General features: G+C 44.8%; 1 protein-coding gene across 4 annotated transcripts; it reads right to left on the bottom strand.

Annotated features, from left to right (window-relative positions):
- Nucleotides 1–244: 244 nt before the first annotated feature.
- MORN4 (MORN repeat containing 4) lies at nucleotides 245–12,068 on the bottom strand. 4 transcript variants are annotated; one of them, XM_020812038.3, is made up of 5 exons: nucleotides 11,927–12,068; nucleotides 4,553–4,650; nucleotides 3,254–3,368; nucleotides 2,699–2,808; nucleotides 245–2,432 (listed from the first exon to the last, which is right to left on the bottom strand). In XM_020812038.3, exons 2-5 carry the CDS (start codon nucleotides 4,617–4,619, stop codon nucleotides 2,284–2,286), a joined length of 441 nt encoding a protein of 146 aa, XP_020667697.3. In that variant the 5' UTR covers nucleotides 4,620–4,650; nucleotides 11,927–12,068; the 3' UTR covers nucleotides 245–2,283. The 4 variants fall into 4 exon arrangements, with proteins under 4 accessions (XP_020667697.3, XP_020667701.3, XP_020667698.3 ...); XM_020812042.3 differs by lacking the exon at nucleotides 11,927–12,068 and adding an exon at nucleotides 11,579–11,889; XM_020812039.3 differs by lacking the exon at nucleotides 11,927–12,068 and adding an exon at nucleotides 11,617–11,757.
- Between the last annotated feature and the right edge of the window lie 285 nt (nucleotides 12,069–12,353).

The following is a 12,353-nucleotide window of genomic DNA, read 5'->3' as shown; positions in this document are numbered from 1 at the left end:
TGACTTTAGTTGGAATTATATAGGCAACTAACAGACACAAAAATCTTTAATGATATGTTTAAGTACAGATAATATGTGATAATGTATAGCATGATATAATCCCTGTAATCCTGAGTTATTTCCATTTACCCTTGAAATAAAAATAATTCTTTTAATTTTTTTTAAAAAAGATCTTCTATATAAGCTGAACACACCCTGCCCTTACTGCTCTGTCATCCCTATGGGGGGAAAAAGACAACGAGGCAGAGATCCAGCAACTGTTTATTTGGCCAAGCCCTTACATGGGCAGAGACACAAAGGCACGAGGGTGGCATTGACACACAGACATTCATTGTGGATGTGAGCTGGTCACGCAAGGCTCCAGCATGGCACTTGGGGACACATACAATGCAGGTCAATGCTTGGCTAAGAACACCCCCCCCGTCTTTAAACAATCCCATGCTTCACTTTAGTGCACAGAAACACAAAGTGGTTGGGCAGCAACGGTAGCTTTCTTAATCCCAACTCAGCCTTCATCCTGCTATATACTGTCTCGCTTCCTATCTCCTCACAACAATTAGCTTCCCCTTATATTCCTCCAGTTCTGCACTTCCAGTTAGCCTATTTCTCCAGCAAGGAACCTCAGAAGTGTTGCTTTCTCCATGCACCTCTTTGACCCAGCTTAATTTGTACTCATGCATTAGGTAAACCTTGGCAAAGAAACTCTTAGCTAGCATGGCCCATGGCCATAATGGTTAGAGAACCTGGGATATACAGTAATCTCTGATACTAAGATAACCCTGCTATCTTAATACCATAAATTATTCCAAAGCTTCCTTCATAAACTTATCAAATAGTTCCAATGAGACAGATTAAAAATTCTTCTGATGGGACAAAATGTGTTCCTTTAAAATCACTATTTCTGGGAGCAGCTGTCTCTTTGGACCTAGTAAATGAAATGCGAAAGGTCACTGCTTATTTGGGGAACTCGCAGGACTGTGTGTTTACAATTATATATTATATAGTATGGGAAACAGGTTAGCATATAATTTTTTTAAAAAATAATTCTATTTTCAAATCATTTTTGTAGCTACTGAGGCAGCAAGGATAGGCTTAAAAACATTCATGCAACACCCATGAAAAGCACTCCAAAGACAGGAGGAAGGTACTGAGAACAATACAGAAATTTTAGGGCCTAAAGAATTAATCTTTCGCAAAGCCATTTATCTTTTCCTGTGATTACCAACAGTACTGATGTGCCAATTGTTTTAATTTATATAAATGATAGTGAGTGCTGCATTCAGGTTTGCTTGCTGCAGTAGATTGATCTTGGAAATGCAGCATGTGCACAAGCCTGTGTTATGTAGCACTGTGGTGCATGGATGCCCTGCAATAGCTTTGGAGGCAAAGTAGGTTTTCACCTCCTAGACCCTCCAGGTCAATCAATAAAGATCCCAAGGAAAGGAGGACAGCTGTGAAATGCTCATTTACCCCAATACCACCCCAAATATTCATACTGTCCCTCACAAACAGGATGAAGCATAAGACAGCTAGAAAAAAAATGTAAAGAGATCCCAGGTATTTTCTGGAGCAGACATTACAGCTGAAGCTGCTTTCATCATACTGATCTGCAAAGCTGGGGGAAATCGTATCCAGGAGGTCTAGAATTCTAATCAATGTTGCAATTCTGCATTATTACTATTTGGATAAGGAAAGGAACATCTTGCTTCATGGAGCAGGAAGGAGGCAACTAGAGGATTAGGACCATTGAGTGGAATAGGAAACTGCTAAATGCAAGTTTCAAACAAGAGCATTCTGCCCCTGGAAAATAAGGACAATCTGGTTGTTTTTAGTACCTACCAGCTGCAATAGTCTGAAAGTGGGGAAAGATGTAAGAGTATCTTTGTAAAGCCTCACAACATACATGAGTGATTTGCTCCTTGCTCCTCGTAGTAGATGGGGTAGGGAGTATAGATTTCATTGTGCCCGTCACAGCTGTGGGGCTATAGCATTAGCAGACTGCCCATGGGAATCAAGGGAATGCCACTGCCTTAGAAATGACAAACAATCTATATGTATTAAAAAACAGGCTCTGTAGTTGAGGTTTGGCACTAGCTCACACTCTGGGGCAAGCTGTCCACCCAGGCAGACTGCCCAGCTGAGTGAGGTTGAGTTGAGATCATCTGCCTCCTAGAGATGTTGTCTATCTTGGTGACTCTTGCACTCCATGCTTCTGCCAATCTGCTGACTAGGCTGTAGTTCATAGGAGAGTCCTGGGGTCAGGTGTTTTAGAGTTTGCCCCCGTCATGCTGTGAGGCCATGTGCCAACTTGGAGGCACTCTGTGCACGCTGCACAATTGCCTGGCACTTCTCCCGTCGCAATAATTTGTTGTTTTCAAAGAAGCCTTCATTACGGGGGACCCCGTGGGAGCCATCAGGAAATGTAAGAAGCCCTGCAGGAGAAAATAAAACAACATTGGTACGGCTGCAGAGCAGCAGATTTGCTGCACAGTGTGAGAGCACTCTGGCAAGGATCCCTACAGAGAGGGACAAAACAAGATGAGGAGGAGAGAATTCAGAATTGTCAGTCAACGTCTATGCTGTATCTGGCATTTAGAGAATGATATCTGCCCAAGTCATTATATCTATTCTGCATTGCAACAATGCTTCCAAATATGTGCTTTGCTGTATTCAAAAATAAGGATTCCTTAGGACTCACCAAAGCCTTCGACACGTCCGCCCTTGAATTCTCCCTCGAAGATCATGTTGTCATAGCGTGTAAAGACTCCAACACCATTAAACTTCCCCTGCACAAATTCCCCTTCGTACCTGAAGTGGCGATAGGAGTTTGTCAGGCTGGGGAACTGCTACCTACAACCTACAAGCAGATCCTGCAAGGCTTTTGAGAAGAATTGGAAGAATATACTGTTCACGAAAGAAAACTCAAGGCTAAGGAGGCATCGCTGGCAGGTCTTTAAAATGGCTTTCCAGTAACCCAGTGGCTACAGACAACCTGTGTAGATGGATGGATGGTAAAGCCAATACCAAAAACTGTTGCGTATGGCTCCAAGTCACATGTGCATGCTGACATTAAAAAAGGACTGCCATGCAGTGGGTAGCAATTCACAGACATTCTTGACATTCAGTTACACAGCAGAAACAGCCTCTACTACAGATTCTAATTGACTCTTCTTAGGGCCTCTTAGGTCATGCACATGCACCCACTTTATATACTAGTTCAGAGTAGTGCCAGTGCCCACAGTCCTGTACCCACCTGGAGCCATCTGCAAAAGTGAGCACCCCACAGCCATTGAAGAGACCATTCTCAAAGTGTCCCAGATAAATGCTGCCATCAGCAAATGTCAGCTGCCCAACACCATGCCGGCGTCCTAATCAGAGAGAACAACCAGTATTGCTCTTGTGCCAGTTGTCCAAAAGGAGACCACTGCACTCAGTAACCCACAAATTAACAGGACACTTTCAATTGGAAAAGGAGAGCAGAAAGTGGACAGTGGTAGTGGCCATGCTGACTGAGCAGGCGTGCAGAGCAAGAATGGAGAGAAACCCTGCCTTTGCTTGTTCTCCCCACTTACCATTCCTTGACAAGGCATGCTGGGGCTCATTATACAGTTGTACACAGACACAAATGCAGGCACCAGACCTTTCCTAAAGAGCTTTGTGGGCCTCAAGGAACAGTATCAAATTCCTAGCTTTTTGCATCCAGTGAAGGTTCTCAGACACTGTAATGCATCACATGCATATCCCTAAAGAAGGTTTTCCAACACTATGCAGACAAAATGGGACACAGGAGGCAAAAAGGTGAGGGGGCCAGGGCAGAGAAAGCACAATCTGTCTAGAAGCAAAGTTACATTTCTGATTAATTTATGCTTACAAGAATTAAGGGTGTCAAACCCTGTTTTCTACATAGTACTCTAGAAGGGCAGAACTGCTGTCTAGCCTCAGCTGCCCATCCTGGAGTCACTTTTATTCCCAAAACGCAGGAAAGCAAAATACTACTACTACTACTACTACTACTACTACTACTACTACTACTACTACTACTACTACTACTACTACTACTACTACTACTACTACTACTACTACTACTAATACTAATAATACTAATACTAATACTAATACTAATACTAATACTAATACTAATACTAATACTAATACTAATACTAATACTAATACTAATACTAATAATAATAATAATAATAATAATAATAATAATAATAATAATACATTGTGTTAGGAGTGGGACATTTCAGTCAGGAGTTTCTAGATTAGTCTTCCCCCATCTGCCATCCTTCTAATATGCTAGAATACACCTTCCATCATCCCCATCTACTACAGCCAGTGGCAAACAGCCAAGCTTTCTGGAGATTATGGGGTTGGGGTAAAACACATCTGGAAGGACATTTAAACTTTTCCCTAAAAGGTATAGAAGCATATCACTACTAGTTACAATGTCAGCCAATCAGGTGTTTCAAAGATCTCCAGTCTGGTTAATGTAGCGATGGCAGCCATTGTCTGATGGAGGGCTGCCCACAACTTGCCCAGCCTCACTCACCTTCCTTCCATTCCCCACAATATTCCTCCCCACTGGAGTAGATGAAGGAGCCCTTGGTCAGGGTCATGGTGTCAGCTTTCAGGAAGGCAGGACAGGAGCTGCAACAGAGGGCACAGGTTTATAAGCAAAGCATTAAACTGTAATGTGGGGAAGAGCACTTCAGACACTGCAGAAAGATACAGCAGGTGGGAAAAGCAGACAGCGGTGCCCTCAAGACATGACTTTGGGGGAGGGGGGAAGAGACCAAGCCTCTGCACAGTAGAACAAGTAGGAGGGCACTCCAGTGCAGCTGGACTGCCTGGGTTACTGTGCTTTGTAGTAAATAAAATAATGCACTGGTTCCCAACCTTGGGTGTTCTTGGACTAAAACTCCCAGAAGCCTTCACCACTACCTGTGCTTGCCGGGATTTCTGGGAATTGTAGTTCAAGAACATTTGGGGACCCAAGGTTAGGAACCACTAATAATGCAATTACAGTAGGACCCCTGTATCCACAGGATCAATATTTGTGGTTTCACTTATCCATAGTCTGAAAAATATTAAAAAGAAAAACAAATCCAGAAAAAGCAACAGCGGTGCCTCGACTTATGAACTTAATTGGTTCCGGAACTCCAGTCGTAACTCGAAATGGTCATAAATAAGTTGAAGTACCATATCCCATAGGAATGCATTGAAATGCAATTAATCCGTTCCAGCTGAAGAAAAAAAATTACCCCCCCCCACACACACACACACAGAGCAAGACCCATCAGAAACACGATTAATCCATCCTGGCCGAAGGGGAAAAAACCCAGAAAAGCAAACAAACACTGCAAGACCCATTGGAAACGTGATTGATCCATTCCGGCTGAAGGAAAAACAAACAAATCCGAAAAGCAAAGAAACACTGCAAGATCCAATGGAAATGCAAAAAAAGAAAACCAAAAAGCAAACAAACCCTGCAAGACCTATCAGAAATGCAAACAAAAAAACCCCAAAAGCAAACAGAGAGTGCAAGACTCATCGGAAATGGGGGAACCCCCCCAAAACAAACAAACCCCGCAAGACCCATTGGAAATGAGGGGGGACACTAAAAAACAAACCCTGCAAGACCCATCACAGCATAGAATCATAATTCCACCATCCAGCCCAAAACCACGCAGCAAAACCCACCTAGAACAGTTTTTAAAAAGCAGAAAGCAAGCAGAAAGCAGCACCTTACCAGGCAGTCCGAAGCCTCCTCTGATCGCATATTCTCTAACTGCTGGGGCGAAAGAGCTACAAAGAAGCAGCCCCTTTGCCACCAACGGTTAGCAATTTGAATAATAATAATGTAGTACCAGCACTAGCCACTAGAGGGAGCCAGAGACTATGCCAAGGATGACAAACCTGCGTGCCACAGCTGACACAGAGAGCCCTCTATGCTGGCATGTGAGCCATAAGTCGCTGGATTGCTATCCCTAGCAGCCAAACCTAAGGAGGCGGCTGCAGCCATGATGCTAGCACCCCAATAGGCAGCAGGCCAGGATCCAGAGCAGCTGGCACTGGTGGGGGTTGGGCTCGACTGGAGGCGGATCCGGAGTGGGATCTGGAGGAACCTCCATGCCCGGAATTCCCCCTTCTGCCCCCACTTCTGCAGTCTCTGCGGCTTGCTGGTTCCCCTTTCTTCCCCAGTTTGGACACTCGGGCTCAAAAAGGTTAGCCATCACGGGACTATGCTATGAATACAGTACTTATGTATTTAAGAATACACTGCATGGTTGCAGGAACCCTCTAGTGGCCAGTTCTGGTAATGCCTGTGAATTTTTTGTCTTTTCCTTTTACCATGCGATAGATCTATCTATCTATCTATCTATCTATCTATCTATCTATCTATCTATCTATCTATCTATCTATCTATCTATCTATCTATCTATCTATCTATCTATCTATCGATCTATCTATCGATCGATCGATCGATCGATCGATCGATCGTTCACTTGCTATTCGATCGATCGATCGTTCACTTGCTATTATCCATGGTATTCAGTATCTTTGGGGGGCTTGGAACCAATCTCCAGCAGGTATGGCGATCCTACTGCACCTCCAAAAGAGGAACTTCTACAAGACAGTGTAGGGTAGTGTAAATAAAATTAGAAAACAACATGAAATAAAATTGTGGAGTGGGTGTATATAACTGGGACCTGCCAGAAAATACTGGAACATGGAATATAATTGTCGGGCATCCCAGATAAACAGACTTTCCCCCTTCAATATACTCCATTTATTCATTAATCACACACCTCTTTTTTTCCTGCTACCCTGCCTAGGAATAGCCAGCATTCTATGCCCACTGAGTATAGATATTTTGCCTCAACCCTCAATTTATAGATTTAAAAAAATCGTGGGGATTCTCTCAAATTTCAGGATCCTTTCTTTTACATAAACTGTGCTGTTTTCATTACATTAAGAGAAATGATTTCAACTAAACCTTAAAAAGAAGGTTCTGATGCTAAGAGTTGTTCAGCAATAGAACAGATGGCCTCAGGAAACTGTGGATTCTTCTTCATGGGAGGTTTTTAAGTAGAGGTTGGATGGATGTCTGTCAAGATTGCTTTAACAGGGGACTTCCTCTTTCTGCAGATTGCTGGGCTCTTGGGGTCCCAAATGTTCTCTTTTCTTTTAAAAAGTTGTCACTGCAAAATCATGGAAAACTTTGGAGAATCAAAAAATATGCCTTCTAATTATATTTTACTGGTCCAATAAAGGCGTTGCCCATCCCTGATTTATTCAAGGACTATACATAAATGCAAAAGATTTTTCACTTGGAAAATGTGTTCCATCTTAGCACACATAATTAACATGTGTAGGATAGTTAATAGTGACCAGGGGCAAACCTGTCAAAAAGAATAACCTAATGTTACACACAGTATATTGTTTCCTTTAATATCTTTTAGACTAATATATATACAATGCCCATTTGGTATTCTCCGACCTGTAGTATGCCACCTTCCTCTGCTTTGATTCATGTTCCTCAATACTGTATCTGAGGAATCCTAATTAATCTCTTAAGCACTACCAAAATAGAAGAGACAGACAAGTTGCATGGCTTTCTGCTAGAAGGGAGTGGATCAAGACTCCCATATTACCTATGACAGGTCATTAATGGCCTGTGAGCAAACCATTGTTTAGCAGAACAAGTTTTGAGCTGTTTGTGCACTGTAAGTATTATAGCACATTGCACATTTATACTGGATATTATAAAGTATTTACTGCATATTGCAAAACGTGTCCTCTCAGCGAAAGATAGATGTTTTCCCTCAACATAATAAGGACATTTTGTACTCAAGATTTTGTTCTGCCTTTCGTCTAAGGACCTCAGGACAGCATGTGTAGCTCTTCCCCTCATTTTATCCACAGGATAATCCTGCGAGGTAGGTTACACTGAGAGAAGATGAATAGCTCTCAAATGTAAGTGGTGCAATGTTTTCTCCCGTGTGGTATTTTCTCCCAGCAGATGGGCAAGGCTGCAGCCATGGCAGCCCATTGCTACGCTGCCAGTTAACCTGAAATTCAGCTCTTTGCAGACTTTTGTCCTGTTTCTCTGTGGCCGTGATGCACAGAGCAATTTACTGTCTCTGCTAGACCAAGATATCTATTAGTTCCACAGGAAATTAAACCTTACAGCTCAGGTTGCTATTGCTTGTTGGTTTTATTACACAAGACTAAACACAAATGCAGCCAGAGCACAAAGGGTTGTCCCTCCATAAAAGATTCATGTGTGGAGCCCATCTGATCTGTGGACACAACCTGGTATTATCTGTCATAAAAACATAAGAAGAGTCATGCTGGATAAGAGACTAAAGGCCAGTCTAGTTCCACATTCTGTTCCACAGTGGCCAACTACAGGAAGTCCACAAGCAGAACAGGAGTGCAATGTCACCCTCCTGCTCATGTGACCCAGCAACTGATACTGAACGTGTTAATGCTGGAGCTAATAGCATAACTAGTAACTTTTGACAGCTTCATCTCCATTAATCTATTTACCTCCCTTTTAAAAATTAATAACACTTTTGACCAGCACTGTATATTGTGGCAGTGCATTCCACAGTTTTCATAAATGAACTTCATTTTACCTCTCCTGAATTTTCTATTGTTCAGCATTATTGGACAACCCTAGGTTCTAGAATCTGTAATAAGAAGGCGGCAGTATATTGTCCTGCGGCTTATTTTATATGCAGAATACATCATGCGAAAGGCTAGATTGGAGGAATCCCATGCTGGAATTAAGATTGCTGGAAGAAATATCAACAACCTCAGATATGCAGATGATACCACTCTGATGGCAGAAAGTGAGGAGGAATGAAAGAACCTTGTAATGAGGGTGAAAGAGGAGAGTGCAAAAAATGGTCTGAAACTCAACATTAAAAAAACCAAGATCATGGCCACTGATCCCATCACCTCCTGGCAAATAGAAGGCGAAGACATGGAGGCAGTGGCAGATTTTTCTTGGGCTCCATGATCACAGCAGATGGAGACAGCAGCCACAAAATTAAAAGACGCCGGTTTCTTGGGAGGAAAGCGATGACAAACCTCGACAGAACTTTAAAAAGCAGAGACATCACCTTGCCAACAAAAGTCTGAATAGTCAAAGCTATGGTTTTTCCAGTAGTGATGTATGGAAGTGAGAGCTGGACCATAAAGAAGGCTGACTGCCAAAAATTAATGCTTCTGAATTGTGGTGCTAGAGGAGGCTCTTGAGAGGCCCCTGGACTGCAAGGAGATCAAGCCTATTCATTCTGAAGGAAATTAACCCTGAGTGCTCACTGGAAGGACAGATCCTGAAGCTCAGGCTCCAATACTTTGGCCATCTCATGAGAAGAGAAGACTCCCTGGAAAAGACCCTGATGTTAGGAAAGTGTAAAGGCAAGAGGAGAAGGGGATGACAGAGGACGAGATGGTTGGACAGTGTCATCAAAGCTACCAAAATGAATTTGACCTAACTCCAGGAGGCAGTGGAAGACAGGAGGGCCTAGCATGCTCTGGTCCATGGAGTCACGAAGAGTCGGACACAACTTAACGACTAAACAGCAACAGCAGCAGCAGCAGCAGCAGCAGCAGCAACAACAACAACAACAACAACAACAACAACAAGAAAACCCTCCCTATCCACTTTCTCCATACCTTGTTTACTTTACACACTAGGGTCATGTCCCCCCAAATCCTTTTTCCTTTTCAAAGCCAAGGATTTTGGAATCCTGGGGCAAAGCAGTGGGAGAATGACCCTCCTTCCCTATTTCTTTCAGCCTGCTTTAGAGAACTACACAAGGAAGAAACTGCATTCTCTCTGCAAAGTAGCGCTGGTGGAATACATTGATTGTTGCCATGAAATCTGCCTTTTACACTCAGCTTCGAGATGGTGATTGCATATTAGATGGAGAATTGCAGATCTCACGTCTACATCTAGTTTAATTTCTGAATGTTTCTTTTTCTTCCCCATTCACCTTTTTTGTACCATCGTATGAAGACTCCTGGAGAACATGAAAGCTCACACGCTGTTTGTGGCATTCTGGTTAGTTTAATGCAAGTATTACCCAAAGCACGGTTGGGGTTTTGCCCCACAAACACACAGCTCTCCTCCCCATTGCCTTTTAGTTTTAAATTTGTTAGTAATAGTGTGAGGGTTCAATATTTTGCTCCAACACTTTGTCAATGAATGCACCCACTCTCTTCGGTTTAGAAATGGGGGTAACATTTATTGGGGTATTCAACAACAGTCCAGTGTCAACAAAAGCATTCCAAACATTCTCCCCTTTTGACAATGGGTCTGAAGGGGGGTTCCAATCATCTATTTTGAAAGGGTTTTACCCTGGCTATTCCAGGGCCCAGGCCACTCTGGTGGGGTGTCAGCATTCAGTAATAGTCCCTCCTCTCCTTCCAGTAGGGGGATTGTGTCTTCCTCTTGAACGTCTACCCAGTCACATTCCCTGGGGGGTTCCCCTGTCTCCCACGGGACTCCAGGAATCCCCTTTGTTGATTCTCCCAAATCTTCCATTCTAGCCTTTCCCTTCGTTCTCTTTCAACTCTCTTTCCTCTCTCAGCATCCTCCTCCACCCCTTAGTGAAGGTTTGGGGCTTAACTCATGCCACCTCTGCGCGTCTGCTTCTTCCTTGGGGACCCACAATTTCTCCGTCTTTCCGGTGCATGGATCTTCTACCCAGATCCACTCCCAGCCTACTGACAACTCTCCTTCCCCCTTCCTTATATCTCCCACCTCCACTATCTCCTGCCTTTTTTCTCCCGTGCCCGCCAATGTAGTCCCAGGTTCCGCAATCATGAGTCCTTTCAAATTTCCCTCCAAATTCCCCGGGTCATGTCCAGGAGGTCTCGTCTTCCGGGGTGGGGGAACTGGTGGGGTCTGGCTCTCTTTCTCAGCAGTTGGCGGGAGGGATGGCTCTCTCCCTCTCTCCCTCCCTCCTTCTTACAAATAGTCTTCATTGGAAGTATTCAGGTGAATATGCCCAAATTTCAAACTTTAAGTGTCATTGTCATGAAAATGACACATTTAGTTGTCTTCTGAACAGGAACATAAAAGATAATCTTTTGTCTAATGAGAAGTGCTGGGTGCAGGACTAAGTAGAAGGAGATCTACTTGCCTCATCTGCCCACCCACACAAGAGACCACACAATTGACTACAGTACAGTTGCTTCCTTCCAAACAGTTACAACAGACCACCAGAGCAGAGCAACCGCGGCTGCATATCAGCAGAGGACAATCCTAGCAGTTTCTCAGAGCCATGAGGACAACCGCACCCACTCTGCAACCAGAAGAAGGAGGCAGAACCATCACGGCCCTTAAGAGGGAGGGATGGGCAATAGGGGGAAACAGTGGCTTCCATCAAAGGAAATACGATTCAATCAACAGGGAAGCTACAAAAGAGCACTATGTTCCAATGCCTACGGCTGAGTTCCCCGAGTCACTCACTACACCGACGCCCACTCACGGAACCCCACTTCACCCCAAGACCTCGCTTACCCCCCGCCCGTCGCGTCCTTCACAATACAGTACCGCACTCCAATCGCGGCGGGCCGGTCTCCCTCACACACCTGGGCAGTCGAAATCACGCCTTCACAGCATCCTCCCGAAGTCACGCCATGCAGCCCGAAACCACACCCCTCCGGCGAAAAGATGACGGCGCTACGACTCCTCCTGACCACCGCTTCAGCCCCGACATGACACGCCCGGCTACTTTTCTCAGAGGCATCCCCTCCCTTGTCGCCAAAGCTTTCTTTCACCGCCACCCCTCCCTCCCCGCCTCCCGGAAGGTTCAAGGCGGCACCCAGCCAGCCACGGGAATCCCCGGGTCGCTTCCTATCAGCTCGTCGTCGCGGCACCCTCCACGACCGCGCCCCTCACCTGCGCTCCAAGCGTCTCAGCAGCTGCCACGAGCCCCACAGCCGTTTGCTTTCCCCCCATCGGCCACCGCCTCCCTCCCTCCGTCCGTCCGTCCGTCCCCTCCGCCAGTTATGCCAGGCTTCCCACCGCAGTCACCACCGCCGCGGGCAACCGCCCACCGGGAACCATCCCCTCACGCCGTTGGCTGTTACCTTAGCAACCAGGAGTAACACGGCTCTCTATTGCCTAGCCTTCTGGCTCTGCTTTAATTTCCCCCTCCTTTACCTCAGCAGCCGTCTTTGGGAAGGGCACGGACATTTTGTACAGTGCAGCCATATTTGTGAGGGGCAAAAGAAATACTTTCCCCCCCACTTTCTATGGGTGTCGAAAGGCTGCCATGTTGAGAGTCTCCTATATACATTACCACTTTCTTCTGAGGGCAGGGTCT

Source organism: Pogona vitticeps, chromosome 3 (genome assembly GCF_051106095.1).
Source record: "Pogona vitticeps strain Pit_001003342236 chromosome 3, PviZW2.1, whole genome shotgun sequence".
Classification (NCBI taxonomy): domain Eukaryota; kingdom Metazoa; phylum Chordata; class Lepidosauria; order Squamata; family Agamidae; genus Pogona; species Pogona vitticeps.
This window is presented reverse-complemented; position numbering and strand designations above follow the sequence as displayed.